The sequence below is a fragment of the Rattus norvegicus genome, chromosome 2 (assembly GCF_036323735.1).
Source record: "Rattus norvegicus strain BN/NHsdMcwi chromosome 2, GRCr8, whole genome shotgun sequence".
Classification (NCBI taxonomy): domain Eukaryota; kingdom Metazoa; phylum Chordata; class Mammalia; order Rodentia; family Muridae; genus Rattus; species Rattus norvegicus.
The window spans coordinates 57,985,700-58,005,046 of NC_086020.1; the positions used below are offsets into that span (position 1 = coordinate 57,985,700).

Consider the following 19,347-nt stretch of genomic DNA (forward strand, 5'->3'; position numbering starts at 1 on the left):
GCGTGCTCCGTGCCCTCATATAGTTGACTTGTAACTGACTCGGCTCTGTAGCTCAGACTTTAAATCCACACATTCCAGGTCATGTACAACTCTTACTATTAAATCTAGTATAAAAACACTGTGTTCAGTAAATTTTATTAAAACCAAACTTTACAAATTATTTTTAGGTTCCAAGACTAACAGGTGATAATGGCTATTCTGTGTGTATTTGACAGTCAGCTGACTTACCCCCGAACATTGATTTACTCTCGAAGTTTCTCACTTACCATGACTTTATTTTAATGGCCCTGGAATTCCTTAAGAAATAAATAGAAGAAAGAAAAGAGAGGGCACACCTTTGGATTTCCTCTAACTTATCCTCACGCGCCTATCATTTGAGGAAGAATCTTGCGGGAACGGCTGTGTCTGTTTCTGCCACTGGCACCTGCAAGGTCACACGTGTGCCCTGTTTCCCACCGAGGCTCTGACCATGTGTCGTGGGCAGGGACACCAGCAAACATAAACATCTCCCCTCCTGCCATCCCATGTCAGGTTCCAGCTTCTCTCCACACACGCCCGAATTCTCAAGCAAGGTTTCTCTCTTACGGTCTACAATTCAGTGTGAGAGCCACAGCTGTCCCAACCTCCTGCGGTAAGGCCGGGGCAAGTCCTTCCTTCTATGCGTTGCCTTGTCCATGGTGTTTCAACACAGCAATAGCAAAGTAACCAAAAGGACCACAGCCTCGGCTCCTCTCTGTGCTCTCCTTTCCTCTGCCCGGACTCCGTCTTACTTGGACTTTCTTTGGCACTTGCTGCTTCTCAACCTCCTGCATACCCTGCTGAACCAGCCTTTGTAGGCCTCTTCTCTCCCACCCTTCAGAGTTAGCCTTTGGCTTCTCACTCAGTACCAAAATCATTAGAACAGTCTCTGTCGTTTAATGACACCCACAGCTTGGAGCAGCTCTTTGAATTCCTTAAGTGGGTGGCGTCCCCTCATATGAGGGGCTCTGCTGCCGGAAGACACAGGCGCTCTGTGAAAGCACATAAGCCCTTTCCCGGATGCTATCCTTTTCTTAGGCTCAGGCCACCGCCGCCGCCGCCGCCGCCGCCGCCGCCGCCGCCACCGCCGCTGCCACCGCCGCTGCCACCCTAAGCAAGCTCTTCTGCTGCTTCCTTTCAGGTCCCCAGCCAGGTGACACTGTTATTGTGGGAACGCTGCCGCTGCCTGCAGTAGGAAATGTGTCATGTATTTGAAATGAGCAGCTGACAGTTTTCTCAAGTTTGTCCCTTTAATTACCGGGAGCTGCCTGTACAAATAAAAACCCCGATCTGTTCCTTTTTTGTTTGTTTGTGTGTTTTCCCAGTGACAAGTTTTCCCCCCACAAGGGCTTGTTTGCAGGCCACATTATTTATGTATGGAGTTTAGAATTACTGATAAATTGGAGCACACTGTGGAAAATACTTATTTAACTACACGCCTTTACTTTCTTTCCTGTTTTAAGCTTTAGTTCCGGATACCCCTGAGATCTTGAGTTTGTCTGCTGACTTCTCGACCTCCACATTACAACTGAAGTGGAATGACAAAGGGTCTGCTCTCCCTTACCCCTCCAATGCCACCTGGGAGGTTAAGGTTCTGCAGAATCCGAGGACGGAGCCCGTAGCACTAGTAAGTTTGGGTAAAAAAAATACATTTCCCTGTGGTACAACGAAATCACACAGCTCTTAAAGCTTTCAAGGTAGCATCGCTGAGTGTTGGGATTATGGAAGAAATAGATTGTGTGTCCTTAGGGTTTTTTTGTTTGTTTGTTTGTTTTGTTTTTGGTTTTTTGGTTTTTTTTTTTTTAAGATTTATTTATTATATATAAGTACACTGTAGCTGTCTTCAGACACACCAAAAGAGGGCATCATTACAGATGGTTGTGAGCCAGCATGTAGTTGCTGGGATTTGAACTCAGGTCCTCTGGAAGAGCAGTCCGTGCTCTTAACCAGTGAGCCATCTCTCCAGCCCATCCTTAGGGGTTCTTTAAGAACTCTATGATTAACTTAAAGATCACTCACTCACAGGCTGATGGGGTGGCCATTCAAGCCTGACTGCCTGAGTTTGATCCTGGAATCCTGGTGGGAGGAGAGAATGGAGTTCTGAAAGTTCTCCTCCGACCTCTCTGTGTACTGTGGCATGTGTGCGCTCTCTCTCTCTCTCACACACACACACACACACACACACACACACACACACACACACACACACACACAGACAATGACAGAATAATTAGCAATAAAATAAAAAAATGACTCGAAACAATAAAGCAAGATTTAAGAAATTAAGGGGAGAGCTATTCCCTAATTCTCCTACTTGGATATAGTAACTGCCCAGCCTTTCGTTTAAGCATACCTTTATATAAATTAAATAAAAGTTTGTTTTATCCAACCTGTTATTTTTCTTTGTCCATTACTGTACATAAGATGAGTATTTGAAACATGTTTAACCATAGTAATAATAATAAAACAATAATTGAGATACCAGTAAGCTTTAACTTAGCAGTCTGGAGTGGCATTGGCATATACAGTATGTCTCTCCCTCTCCCTACTCAGTCCCCATGGGTTTCTGTAACTCACATTACTTCCCACTGTTCTAAGACATGAGGAGCAGGTGTGAGAAGTTGGACAGGGGCCATGTGGATCCTGGGACAAGAGGGATGCTAGGCAGTAGTGTTGCATTTAAGGTGCAGAGCCATGGGAAATGCTCTCACAGCTGAAGGTGGACACAGGGAGCCCCTGAGCTGTCCTGAAGTGGCCCTCTAGCTCCCACTTGTCGCTCCTTGGGAACAAGCTTGCACTGTGTCTGGAGACAAGGCCTCACTGTAGTGCAGCAATCTGGTCTCAGCCCTCCCAGTGATAGGACTGCAGCAGCTCTGTTAACTCCTTCAGCTCACTCCTGTTCTGTAACTCCATTCCCCAGGCAGTGGCAGGCTCACGCCACAGTTGTTCCTTTATAGTCCCCAGCAGTGTTTTATTAACTCCCGCAGTGGAAGATGGGAGGCTTTTTCTTCTTTCCTAACTCACTATCCTCCGGCTCCCTGCTCCCTTCCCCTCTTCATTCCCCTCCCAATTTCTTACCTTCTTTAAATGTAGTTGAACTAGCACAATACCAGCTTCAACCTCCTCTTTTTTTAATGGAGCTTCTTAGGCCTTACTAAGTTTCATCTTTGCATTTAATTAGTTCAATACTAATTCCTCTCTGGGCCAAATGAATCTCCTCAAAATGTTCCAACGTATCAGGTATTTTTTGTTTGTTTGTTTGTTTTTTTCTGTTTACCGTTGTGTGTAACTCTCTCTGTGGCCCCGAGGCTGACCCTTCTCTATAGACGTGGATGGCAGAGCGGTACACTGCTGAGAGAGCCTAACTTTAACTATCAGAAGCTTGACGAGGACAGTTAGAAGCTTCCTCTCTTATTTTTGGAAGCACGAAAGGCTAGCATTGGGAGCAAGGCACAGCATGTCTATGGCAGAGTTGCTGGTTTAACTAGATGTAGTTTACATGTTGGACAGTTTCATCAAGGTTTTGAAGGGGGTGCTCCATGTTCCTTAATTGTGGGTTTTAGCTTCATCCATACTGCTAAACACGGAGTGGCTCATCAGAGTCTAATCTGTCACCCCCAGAACTTGTTCGATTTCTTTGATTCTCCACACCCCCCTTTTTTTTCTTAGAACATTTCTTCTTGAGAAACTGGACCACTGGTTTTCAGACTGTCTTATTTTTCCCATCCGCCCTTGCTCTGTCTTCTTTTTGTCCACTCCCTCTTTAACTTTACTTTTTTTTAATATAGTAGATCTCGTGGTTTTTTTTTCCCTCCATGAGAGTATGGAAATCATTTCTACAGCAGTGTATTTTCTTAGTTGCTTTATTGACCGTTTTGACGAGTATCAACTCCTGAAAGGGAACAGAGGGGAATCCCGTAGGACCAGTTGTCGACAAGGGCATATAATCGGGTAATGGTTGTGTTGGTCTAACTTCCTTGTTACACTATGTAGAAACAGACCGTTGTGCAGTGGTACAGACCATTCATTCACCGTACCCCATGGCTGCTCTGTGAGGCCTTTCTGTCAATTTATCCTGGAGAAAGGCAGAACCTTAGCGTTATTTGGGAGCATAATTTTGTGTTTGTTTTTTAGGTGTCACTCAACACAGTGCTGAGTGGTAAAGATAAAGGTCACCACTGGAACTGGACCTCAGAACTGCCCTTGCAGTGTGCCACTCACTCTGTGAGCATTAGATGGCACATTGACTACCCTCGTTTCTCTGGGTACAAAGAGTGGAGTGAGTGGAGCCCGCTGAAGAACATTTCCTGTAAGCTCACCTACACAGACCCTTGTTTCACATGGCTTAGATTGCTTAAGAGTAAGGGTTCAGATGTGCCCTTGGTTCTTTGAATCCGGGTGGGTAGCTGTCTTCCAAAAGTGCTCACCCCAGAACTGTGGGTTAAAGAAAGCTGAGACCTACTCCAGAAGGCTGTGCTGAAAACCACGTGTCTATTAAATACAACTCCTCTAACAGGGAGATGTAAAATTCTGGCAGAGTCAGCAGGGGCCCTGGGTCTTCAGGGTCAATAAAATGAAGTCCAGAAACCAGCGATCATTACAGGTGGACAGTCCGTGGAGCAACATCAGATAAGGAAGGGCCGGAAGCAGCTGAATAAATAAGGAGACTGTGGGGCAGTTGAGCAAGACATTGTAAATATAACCCGGGAAGCTGAGTTTAGGGAGGGAGGGAGGAACGAGAGGGGAGCTGCAGAATCAGACTTGGGGTCGGGGTGCTTGTGTCTCCCAACAGTGTCTGTTACTTGGGTTGGCTGAGGGGTAGGCCGTCCACAGAGATGCAAAATACAGGAACCGGTTGGTTAGGAAATGACAGTTTCATCCTTTTTTTTTTTTTTTTTGGTTCTTTTTTTCGGAGCTGGCAGTTTCATCCTTAATACTCTGAGCTTGAGGCAGTCTGGCATCCAGAGTTATGGGTGTAGCTGGAGACATCCCTTTGGGTCACAAAGATGTATGCGATGGGAAGTGCTCAAATGGTGAAGGCCAATGTGTCTTTGGGAGAGGGAATCAGGACACATGGAAGCTTCCCCTTGGAACATCTCCTGTCTGTAGAAATACTGACAGAGGGCCAGTAGCCTGAGGACTGAGAGGGAAAGTTCCATATGGTGGAACCCAAGAGAGGAAGGAGTTTGAAGAGGTACTTGGGCGGTAAATCAAAGGGGCCCTTGGATCAAACATGGGCCCGGTGATTCCCTTTAGTAGAATGGTGGACATAGAAGCGAGATGTCAGGGAAGAGTGAGGGACAAAGGGGACCAGAGGTCACTGTAAACACCAGCTGTTAGGAGCAGAGCTGGGGTGCATGACCTTGACCTGCAAGGGTTCGATTAAAGCAGCAGCTGTGAGTTAGGGTGTGGAGTGCTCCCCACTAGTTTGCTGATGAAAAGTACACCTGCTCTAAGAACACGGGAGAGTTTCAAAAGAAACTTATTGAGTGATACTGTGTGCATCCTCTGCATGTGTCTATAAACCCTTAAAAATTAACCCGTGACCTTCGGCGACGGCCTGTGATCTGGTTCTGTCCCTGCATAAGTAAATAAGGCCACCAGTTTGCTTCTTATTTGTGCCCTGCTCCTTTAAAACCTGAGTGTTGTGCTTAGCATTTGGGTCTGCGTTAGTTCACAACATCCACAGTGTGTTTTGTAGACACTCAACTATTTTAAGTTCTCCTATGTGGTGGTTTATGCCTGTAATCCCAGCATGCAGCAGGACAGGATTACTGAGAGCTTTAGGCCAGCCTTGGCTCCATGGTGAAATCCAAGCCATTCTGGGTTACTGGGTAACACCTTGTTTAAAAATTACAAAAGTGAGGAGCTCTGTTGGGAAAGTGCCCTCCACTCAAGCAGTTTCTGTGGCCCCAAGTTTGGATCCTCGGCCCCTCCCTCAGAGCTGGGTATGGTAACGTCCACAACCCTAAGTCTCTAGGGTGGGTAGATAACAGAGCTTCGACTTCTGTCCAGTCTAGCTACATTAGTGAGATCCAGGTTCAGCGAGAGTCCCCATCTCAAAATGTAGAGTGGAGAGACGTCGGGAAAGACACTCCACGTCAACCTTTAGTTCCATACACATAAACAGGCACGTTCATGTATCTCATACACTCATACAAAAAGAAATAGAAAGAAATTAAGTAAGTAAATAAGTGAATATAAAAATCTTCTCAGGAGATAAGAAGGATGCTGTCAGGAGACAGGTGTGTAAAAGATGTCTGAAGTGTTTGTGATTCCTCTTATTCCTTTCTAGGGACGCGTAATACCGAGACTAACGTTTTTCCTCAAGACAAAGTGGTACTTGCAGGCTCAAACATGACAATTTGTTGTATAAGTACAACGAAGGTGCTTTCAGGACAGATTGGAAATACGTTCCGCCCTCTTATCCATCTTTATGGGGAGACTGTCGCCATCCACATCCTGAACATACCTGTTTCTGAAAACAGCGGCTCAAATGTGATTTTCAGCACAGTCGACGATGTGTATGGAACGGTCGTCTTCGCAGGCTGTAAGTATGTCAGATGGTTCCTCTCACCCACGTTGTCCCTTTCCAACCTTAATTTCTTCTCTGTAAGCCGATTCTCTATTTCCTTGTTTAGTAAAAATACTATACAAAGTCTCCAAAGTCTGCATAGGAGCCCGGAACTTATTTCTTTCATACCTGTTCCTATACCAGTCCTAAGTTTCATAATATGGTTGAGACACCTAGCAACTAGGATTTAGTTGAGTTTAAATTCTTAACCTCAGGATTGATTCGAAGTCCTCAGTGTACAGAGAATTTCCTAGTTGGACATTGCTTAGGAATGATTTCATACGCATTTGTTTTAATATTGAAATTTTAAATTAATATTTTATTTTAATATTTGCTTAAACATTGCACACTGTATCGGTTATCCAGTTTGAAGTAGCATATTTGAGGGCAGTGGAAGACACGGGGTGAGAAGTCTCATTCTTCACGCATTCTGCCTGTAGTGTGGGTGTCCTCCCTCCGGGAGGTGACTACTCACTCCTGTGTCCTAAAATAGGTCTAGAAGTTGTGGTATTGGGCTGCTCGTACATAATCTGTAGGTAATTACGTGTTTAGGGCTTTTAGTTTTGACATTGAACTTTCTACTTCCCGATGGGGCTACCTGCAACAATGATACCGTTGTATCCTGAGCTGAGAACGTATAGGTTCTGAGGTTGGTCTCTGGGACTCAGGAATAAAGGTGGGTGTGGCGGTTTGAGCGGATGTTGTGATGTTTCTTCTGTTTTAGGGATTTTATCCCTTTAGGACACTGAGTGAAGAACCAGGATGTCTCCAGGACCTGAGAGAGTTGGCTGCCTATCAGCCTGGTCCTCCTTTTGTCTTGGCAGCATTTCCTTTTGGAACCCAAAGCACAGACAGCTTAGGATCAGGTTTAAGTTTTTCAGATTGCCTTTTCTTCCTCACGGGATGTGGGGGAATTCTTTGTAACAGTTTTCCAAGTGAAAGGGAGCCTGACATGAGAGGCAGCAGGAATGTAGTGAAGTCACTTCAGAGGTGACAACGAAGTGACACACCCACTTACAAATGTAAAAGGAGGGCTGGAGAGGGTCCCGGGATTCACAATATTTGCAGCTCTTCCAGAGGATTCAGATCCCTTCCCAGCATGCACATGGTGGCTCACAACCATCTGTAACTCAGGTTCCGGGGATCTAATGCCGTCTTCTGACACCTACGGGCACCAGGCACACATGTAGCATATATTCAAACAAAGCACTGCTATACATAAAACAAAAACTAATACAATTTTAATATAACCCCCCCCACACACACACACGAAAAACAAAAACTTTTTAAAAATAAGACAATGGTGCTGTAAAGTAACCCAGTGGGGAGACCACTGGCCTTGGGGTCATTTCCTAGGACTGGCTAAATGGGGTTAGGCAGTGGCAGACACACAGGCTTGTCATACGACCCTCTCCTCTCCACTGTACAAGCAGAAGGCTCAGGACTTCAAGCTCGCCCTCCTCCTCAGCCAGTTTCAGGCTCACCTGGTCTACATTAGACACTGTCTCCCAACAAAGAAAAGTTAAAACATGAGAGTACACACTATAGATGTATGCCTTCCATCTCTGTTATTTCAGACAACCTTTTAATCATCATGGCACTGGAATAAACCTCTTTTTCTTCTTCTTCTTCTTTTTTTTTTATTCTTTTTTTTCGGAGCTGGGGACCAAACCCAGGGCCTTGTGCTTGCTAGGCAAGTGCTCTACCACTGAGCTAAATCCCCAACCCCCCTGGAATAAGCCTCTTAAAGTCATAACTTAACCTTTGCATGCAACATTGGAAGGTGGGAATATGGCTTGGTGTTCATCAGCTCAGGGCAGTGCCATAGTAGCCTTTACCGACAGAGAGAGCAAGTCAGAAACCTCCAGAACAAGTTTTAGTTTAAAGTACAGATTAAGATTGGTATTTTGTTTTTGTTGTTGTTCTATTTTGCTTTCCCTTAAAAGAAAAAAAAAAGACCTTTAAAATTGTTTTCCCTGACCTGAACACATTCAGACTCAAATGTAGATCAATGCAAGACTTTTATTCTTACGAGTCTTGCAGAACCACTTAGTAACTATTGTAGCAATACAAGGTCTTGAGTGTCTTTGGTTGAATTTATTCCTAGCAACTTGGTGTTTTCTGATGTCCGTTTGGTTTTGGTTTCCGGAGACAGGGTCTCACTATGTAGCTCTGGTTGGCCAGACTGGCCTCAAACTCACAGAAGTCAGTCTTCTTTTGCTAGATGGTAGGATTAAAGGTGTGTGTCACCACGGCACCACTTACTAGCTTTTTAAAAAAAAATTATATCTTATGTTTACTGGTGTATTAAAAACAGATGATCTGAATCAAGACTTACCAATTCCAGTTGAATTCTTCTCTAAGTTAACTTCTTTGAAAAGCAAACCATTACATTCCAAACATTGTCCTCTTTTTTTCCTCTCATTACACTCCTGTTCCTTTTCAATTCATTCTTATGAATTGAACTTAAATTAATGTGTATATTCTAAAATAATCATCACTATAAATGTATTCCAAGTTTCAGCATGTAATAAGAGTGTAATAAGAGTGTAATAAAAGTGGTAGATAATTTTGCCTTAGGTTTACAATAACTTTAAAAATAAACATGTCAATGTTTAATTAATTGTCTAATTGTAAAACTGCCATCAAAACATTCACTCATCATCCTCAGTGTCAGGGAAAATGCCATTAGAGGAGCCTGGGAAATCTCTGCCCCACTGTCCCACGGCTTCAGTGTGACCCTCGGAACTCACATAAGACAGAAGGGGAGGGAACTCCGCTTAATTGTCCTCTGACCTCCACATGCGCTCTGTGGTACACCCCCCCCCCCAACCACATGCCGTGCACACATCCAATATTAACAAATAAAAAAACTTAAACTGAGTAAACTGTGACTGGGATCTCTTGGGAGCTTATAGAACAGTTTGCATTTTGGTTGACATCTAGGTCCTATTGGAAAAATTCAGTTCCCTCAGAAATAGTATTATTTCTACAGGATATTTTAACAGGCAGATAAATTGTTTTTAACTTTTATAGAGAATGAAAGGGCTGGAGAGATGGTTCAGTGGTTAAGAGCACTGATTGCTCTTCCAGAGGTCCTGAGTTCAATTCCCAGCAACCACACGGTGGCTCACAACCATCGTTAATGGGATCTGATGCCCTCTTCTGGTGTGCTTGACTGAGGAAAGCAACAGTGTACTCACATAAAATAAATAATTTTTTTTAAAAAGGGAAAATGAAAAATATTTGTATAAATATTACTTTAGGCTAGATCACCACCTCTATGTGTTTGGTTATACATGATTGTATAATCAGGTGCCAGACTGTAATGGCTTTAGATACCATTTTAATGTTTTTACACCGCCCTCCCCAGAAATTGACCTTTACCCTCTGCCCAAAAGTAACGCTAGAGCGAATGTTTCCTGTGAGTGACTGTATGACTTTAAGCATCCTGATACTTCTTTCTCAGCCACACTGTGCAAATGGATGGGACATGGTAGCAATTTCAAACTGTAGATTCTGAGGGTTTAACTTAGAAGACTTGGAAGTCAAGTTTAAGGAAAAAGCAATTAGGTTCATCTCCCGAATTGCTGTTGGGAATTTTGCACAGAGGCTGAGTTGAGAACCCAGAGTGCCTTACGTAATACACTGTTTCGAATGCAGTGCAAACTGTAACAAACACATCTTGCAGAAACAGTGATAATTTCTGCACTATTCCAAAGTGCAGAGATGTGTAAACAGCAAATTGTTTTACGGGAGTTATGCAAGATCTCACTCAATCGTAAAACTGTAGATTGGGAGAAGACAGAAATCACCCCTTTGTCTTTCTTTCTCCTACTAGATCCACCCGATGTTCCTCAGAAACTGAGCTGTGAGACACATGACTTGAAAGAGATTATATGTAGCTGGAATCCAGGAAGGATAACGGGACTGGTGGGCCCACGCAACACAGAATACACCTTATTTGAAAGGTAATGTTAACCAGGAAAGAGTGCTGGTGGCAAAAACTTTGGAAGGGCCCATTTGAGTGACACAGGGGAGTATGGGTACTGTAAATACTGTAATAGCTGCAATTGACCTGCATGCATCTCTACTTCTGTGCCTCCTCTCTCCAATGCCTAAAAGGAAGAGCCCCAGATAGTTGGCCCAGGCGGTGGCTTGTGCCTGGTTATTTTCTATGTCACGCACAGTTTTATTACAATCAGCCTTTAACGAAGAACAGACTTTTATAAAGAAAGATCAGTAGAAATCTCTTCTTTTTTCCCCCCACAATATTTACATCTTACTATCTTGAAATTCTTCTTTGCTAACTGACAGCATTTCAGGAAAATCGGCAGTGTTCCACAGGTTTGAAGAACTTGCAAATGAAACCTATTGGTTAACCTTGAAAATGGCTCCTGACCAAGAAATTCATAACTTCACCCTGACTGCTCGCAATCCACTGGGCCAGACAGAATCAGCGATAGTCATCAACGCAACTGAAAGAGGTGAGCGGGCCGCTGTTACCAGCCCACACCTGTCAATAACCATAGTAAGAATAACGCGTGGCACGCCGTGGCACGCCTGAGAAGTGACTGTACGGATTAGTGGTTACTGTTTATTTTCTTTGGAGTTTTTTTTTTCAATTTTTTAATTGATTAGTATATTTATTTATAGTTTTGTTTTAAAGAATTAAAATGAATTATCTCAAATCTGACCTTTTTTTTTTTTTAGTTGAGTTAAAAATTTGATTCATCCAGATATATGGCTTTGTCTACTCATTCTTGATTTCTGAACTTTTTTTTTTCCTGCCCAGTTCTTGAAAACATTCATTTTAAAACACCTTTCTGACTCACAAGTCATTGCAAAAATAATGACTCACAACTCAGTCTTTCCTCAGCGATGACACCAAAACCAGGACAGTGACCCTGGCGAATGTTGTTCACCAGGCCAGTAATCTAGAGGGGTGGCCTGCTCCGTGTCGCATGTACTCACTAGAATGTTTAAACATGTGGAAGGGACAACAGAGAAGTTCCTTTGTTCTGTCAGAGCGGTATATATCTTAGCTGTGATGGCCGTCACCTGAACCTTTACACAGATGAATCCCACCACTGTCTCTGTCTCTGTCAGATTGCACCAGCTCTATCTGTCCTTCACCCCCATTTTGTCATTTGGAGTATATTATAAATGAAACCACACGGTGTAACCATTCTAGGCTGGCATTTTTTAGGATGGTATCCTTGAAGGACATCTAAATCGTCCGTTTCTTAGTGTGCCAGATCTCTGATATTTTTTTCTTTTGGAGAATATGTAACAGCTCAGAATAGAAATAAGACACGCGTAGTCTTTTTGTGGTTGTCCTTCCATCAGCCCAATGTACTAACTCCATGCTAGGCTCTGACACCTCCTTGAGACCTCATGGGTACAACAAGCCAGGCCTTTGTCCCCAGTCCGACAAGTGGACAGTAGAGGGTCCTACTGCTTCGTTCTTTTTCCATCACTTTATAAACAGAATTTTCATTTTATATTATTTTATGTGGGTATGTATGTGCTAAGTGTGCCCCTTATGTAGGTACCTGCAGAGGCCAGAAGGAGGGGCCCGATCCCTGTAGCTTTGAGCTGCCTTGTGTGGGCATTGGGAACTCACATCAGGTTGGCTGAAAGAGTATGAAGTGCTCTGAGCCATCTCCAGCCCCTACTTTTTATCCTGTCACCCCGTCCTGTTGTCCTCATTTCTTTTTCATCCCAGAGTCAGAAGTGACACCGGAGCTGAAGGTTTTGTTTGTGTTTGTCTGACCTGAGTCTTTCCCTCCGTTCCCATGTACATGGCTCTTCCTTTGAACCTCAGAGTCTACAGCCATTGTAAGACTCCCCCTCCCGAGCCACACTGAATTCCTGTAGTAGTCAGCATCATTTACACACACACACACACACACACACACACACACACACACACACACACACACACACCTAGTACATATGGCTGTCAGTTACTCTTTATCTGTCATTCCCAGTGTGCACTACAAACCTCTTAAAGGTACCTTGATTTTACCACCTCTTACCATCCTCAACACAAGGTCAAGAACCTTGAGCACAGTTGGTTCTTTAAGATCACGGTATGATATGTCAACAGTAACAAAAAGGTCCACCCAGACTGTATTGGCTTTTGTCATTAATAATACCTCCCTGCTCCTTTCTACCCCACCATATACACATATACTTTGCTTCTAGTTTATCTTACTAGAGAGACCTTTCTCGTTCTTCAACGTTTAAAGGCATTAATCTTTGTAATTCTGTTCACAGTTGCTCTTCATGTTCCTATTTCATTGAAAGTGAAGGACGTCAATTCAACAGTCGTTACACTTTCTTGGTACTTGCCAGGAAATTTTACAAAGATTAATCTTGTATGTCAGATTGAAATTTGTAAAGCTAATTCCAAGAAAGAAGTGGTAAGTAAAATGCTCCCATAGCTTTCTTTTTGGTTATTCTGAATAAAACACCCAGTTTCAAAAATAAGCAAATATGTGTGTGTGTTTATGCACATACACACGTATATATGTATATAAATATAAACCATCCAAACATTTATTACAGAGTCACCAAGCCAAGAAAGACCTTACAATTGCAAAGAAATGGCATCATTGTAATTTATGTTTGGGCGTTTGTTACTAGACAGTAAAGAGTATAAATTGAACTGTCACTGTTCAGAATGTTCTCAGGCCTGGTGTGTAATAGCTGCATGTATGTAGGTGTGTAATAGCTGCATGTATGTAGTGCTCGTTAAGTTTGTGAATGAAAAAGTGTCTTTTACTGTAGGCTTTGACTAACTGGCGCAAGAGAGTAGGAGGGAATTTTAAATTATTAAGTGCATCAGTGGAAGCAAGCTGAAATTGGCAATTATAAGTCAAAACAGGACTTTTTAATACATTTTAAATAATCAGATTGACTTATACTGTACCCTTCTGTAATTTGTGGTAACCCTGAAGTAAATGGTACTGTAGTTGAACGTTAATTTGGAAACTCACTGGTGTCTGTGAAAGCATTCAGAAGGGCACAGTTTGACCTGAGAAGCCACTTTGTAACGAGCAGCTGGGTGCTCAGAGGCTCTCCTGGCACATTCACCCTCAGATTTGTGTAAAACTGATTCATTTTAACTTTATTTAGATGGATTAAGTTATTTTGGTCTATTTACTACACATTCAGAACATACCAGAGGCCTTAGGTGATGCATGCGCAAACCATGCCACTGCCCTCAGGATGATTCCCAGTATCCTTGCAATAACACACTTAATCTTCAAGCTCGTCTCTAATTACCAAATCATGTTAAAGTTTAATGGTCACTCGCTATTCACCAATTATCAAAATAATAACATCTGTATAATTTAACTGACTGTAATCATTTAGATCTAATAATCAGATTTAAAAGCATACCAATATTTTATTGACTACTGCTATGTGTAAGTCCTCCTTTTCCTGAAGTCTGGCTTTTAGATGAAAGCCGGCATTCTCTCAGGGACTTAAGATAGTAAGATAGTCCTCACTTGCTCAGTCATTCTCCTGATTTCTGGCAAGAAGGGACATAGGGCTCTCCCATTAACCTATACTTTCGGTTCCTATTAGCATATCAAGGTTTATGCTAGCCTCTAGGTTCCCTCTGACTGTACTCCAAGTACCTGCTATTGTGTTCCTGGCTGGCATACTCTACCCCTACTCTAAATTTCTACACCTCACCCACCCCTACCTTCCCTTCCCGTCTGTCCCTTCCCCAAGCTTCTCTGATTCCTGTGTAACTCAGCCATTTTGGCTATAGGCTTTTTACTCTCTTTGCTCCCCCTGTCTTCTCTCCCTCTCTTGCTCCACTCATACCCCGTCCTATAGCTCGGCCTATTCTGCTGGCCATGTTCAGTCTGGACTCTTCCAGATGCCTCTAGCTCTTCTCTCCCTCATCTCTACAATAAAAGCCTTTTCCTTAACTGTACCCAAGCGTGGTCTTATACTCATCTTCATTCACTACAAAGCCTAACTCTCTTAGCGTATTAGTTCATACGACTTAAACACGATGAACTCTGCTGTTGTAATTGCAAGCATTAAGTACGGCACTCAGTTGATTTGTGTCACAAGTTTTATACCCCAGACTGTATGGCATATCACATATTCATACGCATAAGAGCCCATGTATATTTACTTGTTTTCCAACAGCGGAATGTCACAATGAGAGGAGCTGAGGATTCAACCTACCATGTTGCTGTGGACAAACTAAACCCATATACTATCTATACTTTCCGGGTTCGTTGTTCTTCCGAAACTTTCTGGAAATGGAGCAAGTGGAGTAATGAAAAGCGATATTTAACCACTGAAGCCAGTAAGTGAAGCCATGGTGCCCTGACTGATGAGGAGTGGGGAGAAGGGATGGATGACAGGGAGGGACAGCTGCCTGGCCCTCAGGGTCATTTTACCTGATCTCTGGGCCCCTGTGCTCTGTAGATGCTGAGAGGCCAGCTTTACTTTAGCATTTCCCTGCTGAAGCACTTTCCAAGTGGAAGCCACCTTTTATGGGGAATTCCAGATACCCATATTTCAAGCACCTCCATTTAGGTCACCGATACTGTCCCCTGCCGTGCAGTTTGCATCTTCAAAGTCTAACTTAGGATTCTCTTTCCTAGCTCCTTCAAAGGGACCAGATACTTGGCGAGAGTGGAGTTCTGATGGGAAAAACTTAATCATCTACTGGAAGGTAAATATCTATTGTTTTCTGGGATGCTTAAAATTTTTATTTTGCCCAAGTGCTTAATGTACGAACAGTAGCTTGGATTTGGTGAGTATTTCCGATTTTACTTGCTTATTTAGCAATACTGATAAATGATATATGAAATGTGTATAAGGAGCTGAGGCTCCCCAGTCTGGCTAAGTTTACCATCTCCTAACATCATGTTTCTCCCCACACTGCTGCTTTTGCTCAGTAGTTTACTCCTTTAGGCCACGTGTCTTACATTTTTGCTTTTGGAAAATAAAATAAACATTGTTTTGTATTACTTAATGTTTCAAATTTTGTGTGTTTTCAATACTTAACAACAAGCTTTTAACTCTAAAGTATTTCCTCCCATTTCTGCTTAACCTTGTGTCAGGATTATAGAATCTGAGTCTCACCCTGCACTGACGGCTTCATATCCTGCTGTCCCCATTTAATGTGAACTCAGCCGTGGGCCTCAGAACTTTCCTTGAGTTTAGTGACAGAATTTGCTTCTCTGTTTTTCATAGCCTTTACCCATCAATGAAGCTAATGGAAAAATACTTTCCTACAATGTGTCCTGTTCATCAAGCGAGGAGACACAGTCCCTTTCCGAGATCCTCGATCCACAACACAAAGCAGAGATAAAGGTTAATAAAAATGACTACATCATCAGTGTGGTGGCAAGAAATTCTGCCGGTTCATCTCCACCTTCAAAAATAGCCAGTATGGAAATCCCAAATGGTGAGTGCTTGGGAGAGCAGGGAAGCAGAAACCCAGTGGTCCCCGATTTCCTGATGGGAGGAGTCTCCTGCTCCTCCCATTCTATTTGCATAATATGCAAATAGGGAACCAAGTCCTTGAAAGTCTGCTGCCCAATGAAAGATGCAGCCAGTAGTATTTTTTTTTTTAATTTGTTTTGAGACAAGATTTTGTTATGTGATTCAGGCTAGCCTTGAATACACTAGATAACCAGGCTGGACTTGAATAGGCAGTCTCCTGCCTCTACTGCCCAGATGTCCTCAGGATTGATTTGAAGCCTAGAGTGTGTGGTAGGTAAAAATGACTGTATCCATTTATTTTGACACAGAGTATGAAAAGCTCTGGGTGCCAACAGTACTCTTAGGAAGAAGTACTTAAATGTTTGGTCAAAGACTGTTTAAAAGTTTCTTTTCAGTAGTAAGAGGTTTTGTTGTCATTCTAGTTTTGCAGCCTGTTGGGCAGCAAAAGAAGATATGTGGGTTTTTTTTGGTTTTTTTGGTTCTTTTTTTTCCGGAGCTGGGGACCGAACCCAGGGCCTTGCGCTTCCTAGGCAAGCGCTCTACCACTGAGCTAAATCCCCAACCCCCGAAGATATGTGGGGTTTTTTTTGTTTTTTTTTTTGGTTTTTTTTTTTTTTTTTGGTTCTTTTTTTTTTTTCGGAGCTGGGGACCGAACCCAGGGCCTTGCGCTTCCTAGGTAAGCGCTCTACCACTGAGCTAAATCCCCAGCCCCGATATGTGTTTTAATTGACAGCTTTGTGGTGAATTTTTCCCTTCTGTTTGTGTTTTGTTTGGAGGGGGTTGTTTTTGTTTTTGTTTTTGTTTTTGTTTAGGTCTATATAGTCCAAATTGACCTAGAATTTGCCTGGATAACATTGAACTCCTGATTTTCCAGTCTCCAAGCCCAGCATAGAAATTCATTAATGATGATAATAATAATAAAAGCCTTTCTAAAAACTAAATTAGATTTTTAATAGGGGTTCTCAAAAAACAAAAATCCACATGAAATTTGAAATTTCTTATGTTTTCCTCTAAATTGTGCAGGTTGCCAGTCGATGACTTACCACGTTCCTTCTCAGCTTTTCACAGACTTTATTAGTCTTCATTCAGTGTACAAACTAGTGATTTAACTGGTTATTTGTACACAGGCATATATAACATCTTTATCTGAGGATGACCTTCACTTATTCCCACTCCCACCTGCTAACCTTTCCCCTTCCCAGAGCTGGAGAGCAGGGGCTTTAAATGACTATTTCCCTCTCCTCTTCCAGTGGCTTCTTCAGTATGGAAAGAACTCTTTACAAGTGCACTGTGACAGAAAGGAAAAGTCTTGTTAGGTCTTCCGAGTTGTCTCTCAGCGCTGTGTTGAAGTGGTTTCTTATTTCTTGGTACTGACCTGGTTTGTTCATCCGTCCTAGGCAGTGCCCACGGAGAATTGTGAGGCAGGAATGTAGCAGGTTTGTTTCAAAGACTGGATACACCCAGACCTCAGCACAGCTTGAAGCGAAGCAATGGATGGTGTGGCGGTGCAGGGAAGCAGGGGTCAGAGCAGGGCGTCTGTCTAATGGCCCCTCATTTGTACCCAGTGCTGTTCTTTTTTTTCTAAACCGAACTCTTAAGTATAGATTAATTGAAGAAGTCATTCTTGTCTCCTGTCCTCGTGGGAGACTCCTGTTTTTCTTGGCATGTTGGGCTGCCCTCTACTCTGGTCCCCCCCACCTCACCTCCATCCTCACTTATCTTAGGCCCAGTTCTAGGAGAACAGGCAAGTGAACCTCCCATAGCCACAGTGCTTGCTCTCACTTCCCAGGGTGTGCACACACACCGCCCCCCACCCAGTCTCCCATGGTCTCTGGAAAATGCCTCTGGCCACACTGCTCATCCCATCTCATGGCTTGGCCACGCCAGCCCCTCTGCATTCTCCACATCACCCCTGGAGAGTCCCTCGAGCCCAGTGTTTGGGTCTGGGATGCAGGAGTCCTGGAAAGCAGATGCTTAGCTCTTCCAGGTTTGGATGCTTCGTCTGCTCACTTTGAATGGAGAGAGCAAGAGCTAGTTGTCCCCTGGTCCTTCCCAGACTCCTGCCTTCTTCTCTCCACATGGCCATGCTGAACACTCAAGGGGTCCCTCACCCCAGAGCCAGTCTAGACCCCACTCTGTGTCTACTGGATTCTAGAAGCTTCTATATTTTCTCCTCAGCTTCTTTGTGATTTATTTTCTGAATAAAGGTAAGTGCTATAGTTATTCCAGTAAGAGAGTAACTAACACTGTATTTGCTAAGCATTGCTATCTAGTTCAACCACTATTTTAAAATTTGTGTACGGTGAAATAGCTTTTATAACTACTGCCCATTTTCTTGAGGCTTGCCGTCTGGTATTGCTTTGACTGCCAGTAAAATTAATTTTTCTTTCTTTCTCTCTCTCTCTCTCTTTCTCCTCTTCCTCCTCTTCTTCCTCCTTCTCCTCCTCCTCTTCTTCCTCCTCTTCTTCTTCCTCCTCCTCTTCTTCCTCCTCTTCCTCCTCCTCCTCTTCCTCCTCCTCTTCCTCCTCCTTCTCTTCCTCCTCTTCTTCTTCCTCTTCTTCCTCCTCCTTCTCCCCCTCTTCCTCCTCCTTCTCTTCCTCCTCTTCTTCCTCTTCCTCTTCCTCCTCCTTCTCCTCCTCCTCTTCCTCCTCCTCCTCCTCCTCCTCCTCCTTCTTCTTGCTGAAGATGACATCACGGTAGAGCAAGCGGTTGGAATAGGAAACAGGATCTTCCTCAGCTGGCAGCACAACCCCAACATGACCTGTGACTACGTGATTAAATGGTGCAACTCGTCATGGTCTGAGCCCTGCCTCCTGGACTGGATAAAGGTTCCCTCAAACAGCACGGGGACTGTCATCGAGTCTGGTAAGAATCCGTGGCTCTCTGAGACCTCCAAGGGGGCTTTTGAAAAGCCACACAGATGTGACTACATGCCGTGGCAGGCGTGACCTGCTTTAGTTTCATTTGCTATAACCGTGGCATGTGTATGGAAAAGACTAAACCTTGGAACTGCAGTTATTCCTTGTCCAGAAACCCACTCCGATAGGTCATCAGAGAGCAGCATAGATTTGTATCTGAGTAATTGTGGGTTTTGTTGTTGGGTGTTGTTGTCGTTTGAAGTAGGACCTCAAACTCAGAGGTCTGGCTGCTGCTTCTGCAGAAATGAAAGGTGTGCTTCCCCGCACCCAGCTCTGAAAATGCTCTTGATAGCTTTGTCTGTACTCTGAAAATTCATAAATAGCAGACAAGGGAGCACGTGAGTGGTG

The 19,347-nt window shown here is 43.5% G+C and overlaps 1 protein-coding gene across 5 annotated transcripts in view; it reads left to right on the top strand.

Moving 5' to 3' along the window:
* Lifr (LIF receptor subunit alpha) overlaps window positions 1-19,347 on the top strand; it is a 68,571-nt gene that overhangs the window by 33,913 nt on the left and 15,311 nt on the right. For all 5 annotated transcript variants that reach the window (XM_006232029.5, XM_039103223.2, XM_063282627.1 and 2 more), the window contains 10 exon segments: window positions 1,482-1,645; window positions 4,153-4,327; window positions 6,314-6,568; window positions 10,434-10,563; window positions 10,910-11,079; window positions 12,875-13,020; window positions 14,771-14,933; window positions 15,235-15,305; window positions 15,830-16,043; window positions 18,767-18,946. In XM_006232029.5, coding sequence (XP_006232091.1) covers window positions 1,482-1,645; window positions 4,153-4,327; window positions 6,314-6,568; window positions 10,434-10,563; window positions 10,910-11,079; window positions 12,875-13,020; window positions 14,771-14,933; window positions 15,235-15,305; window positions 15,830-16,043; window positions 18,767-18,946 — 1,668 coding nt within the window.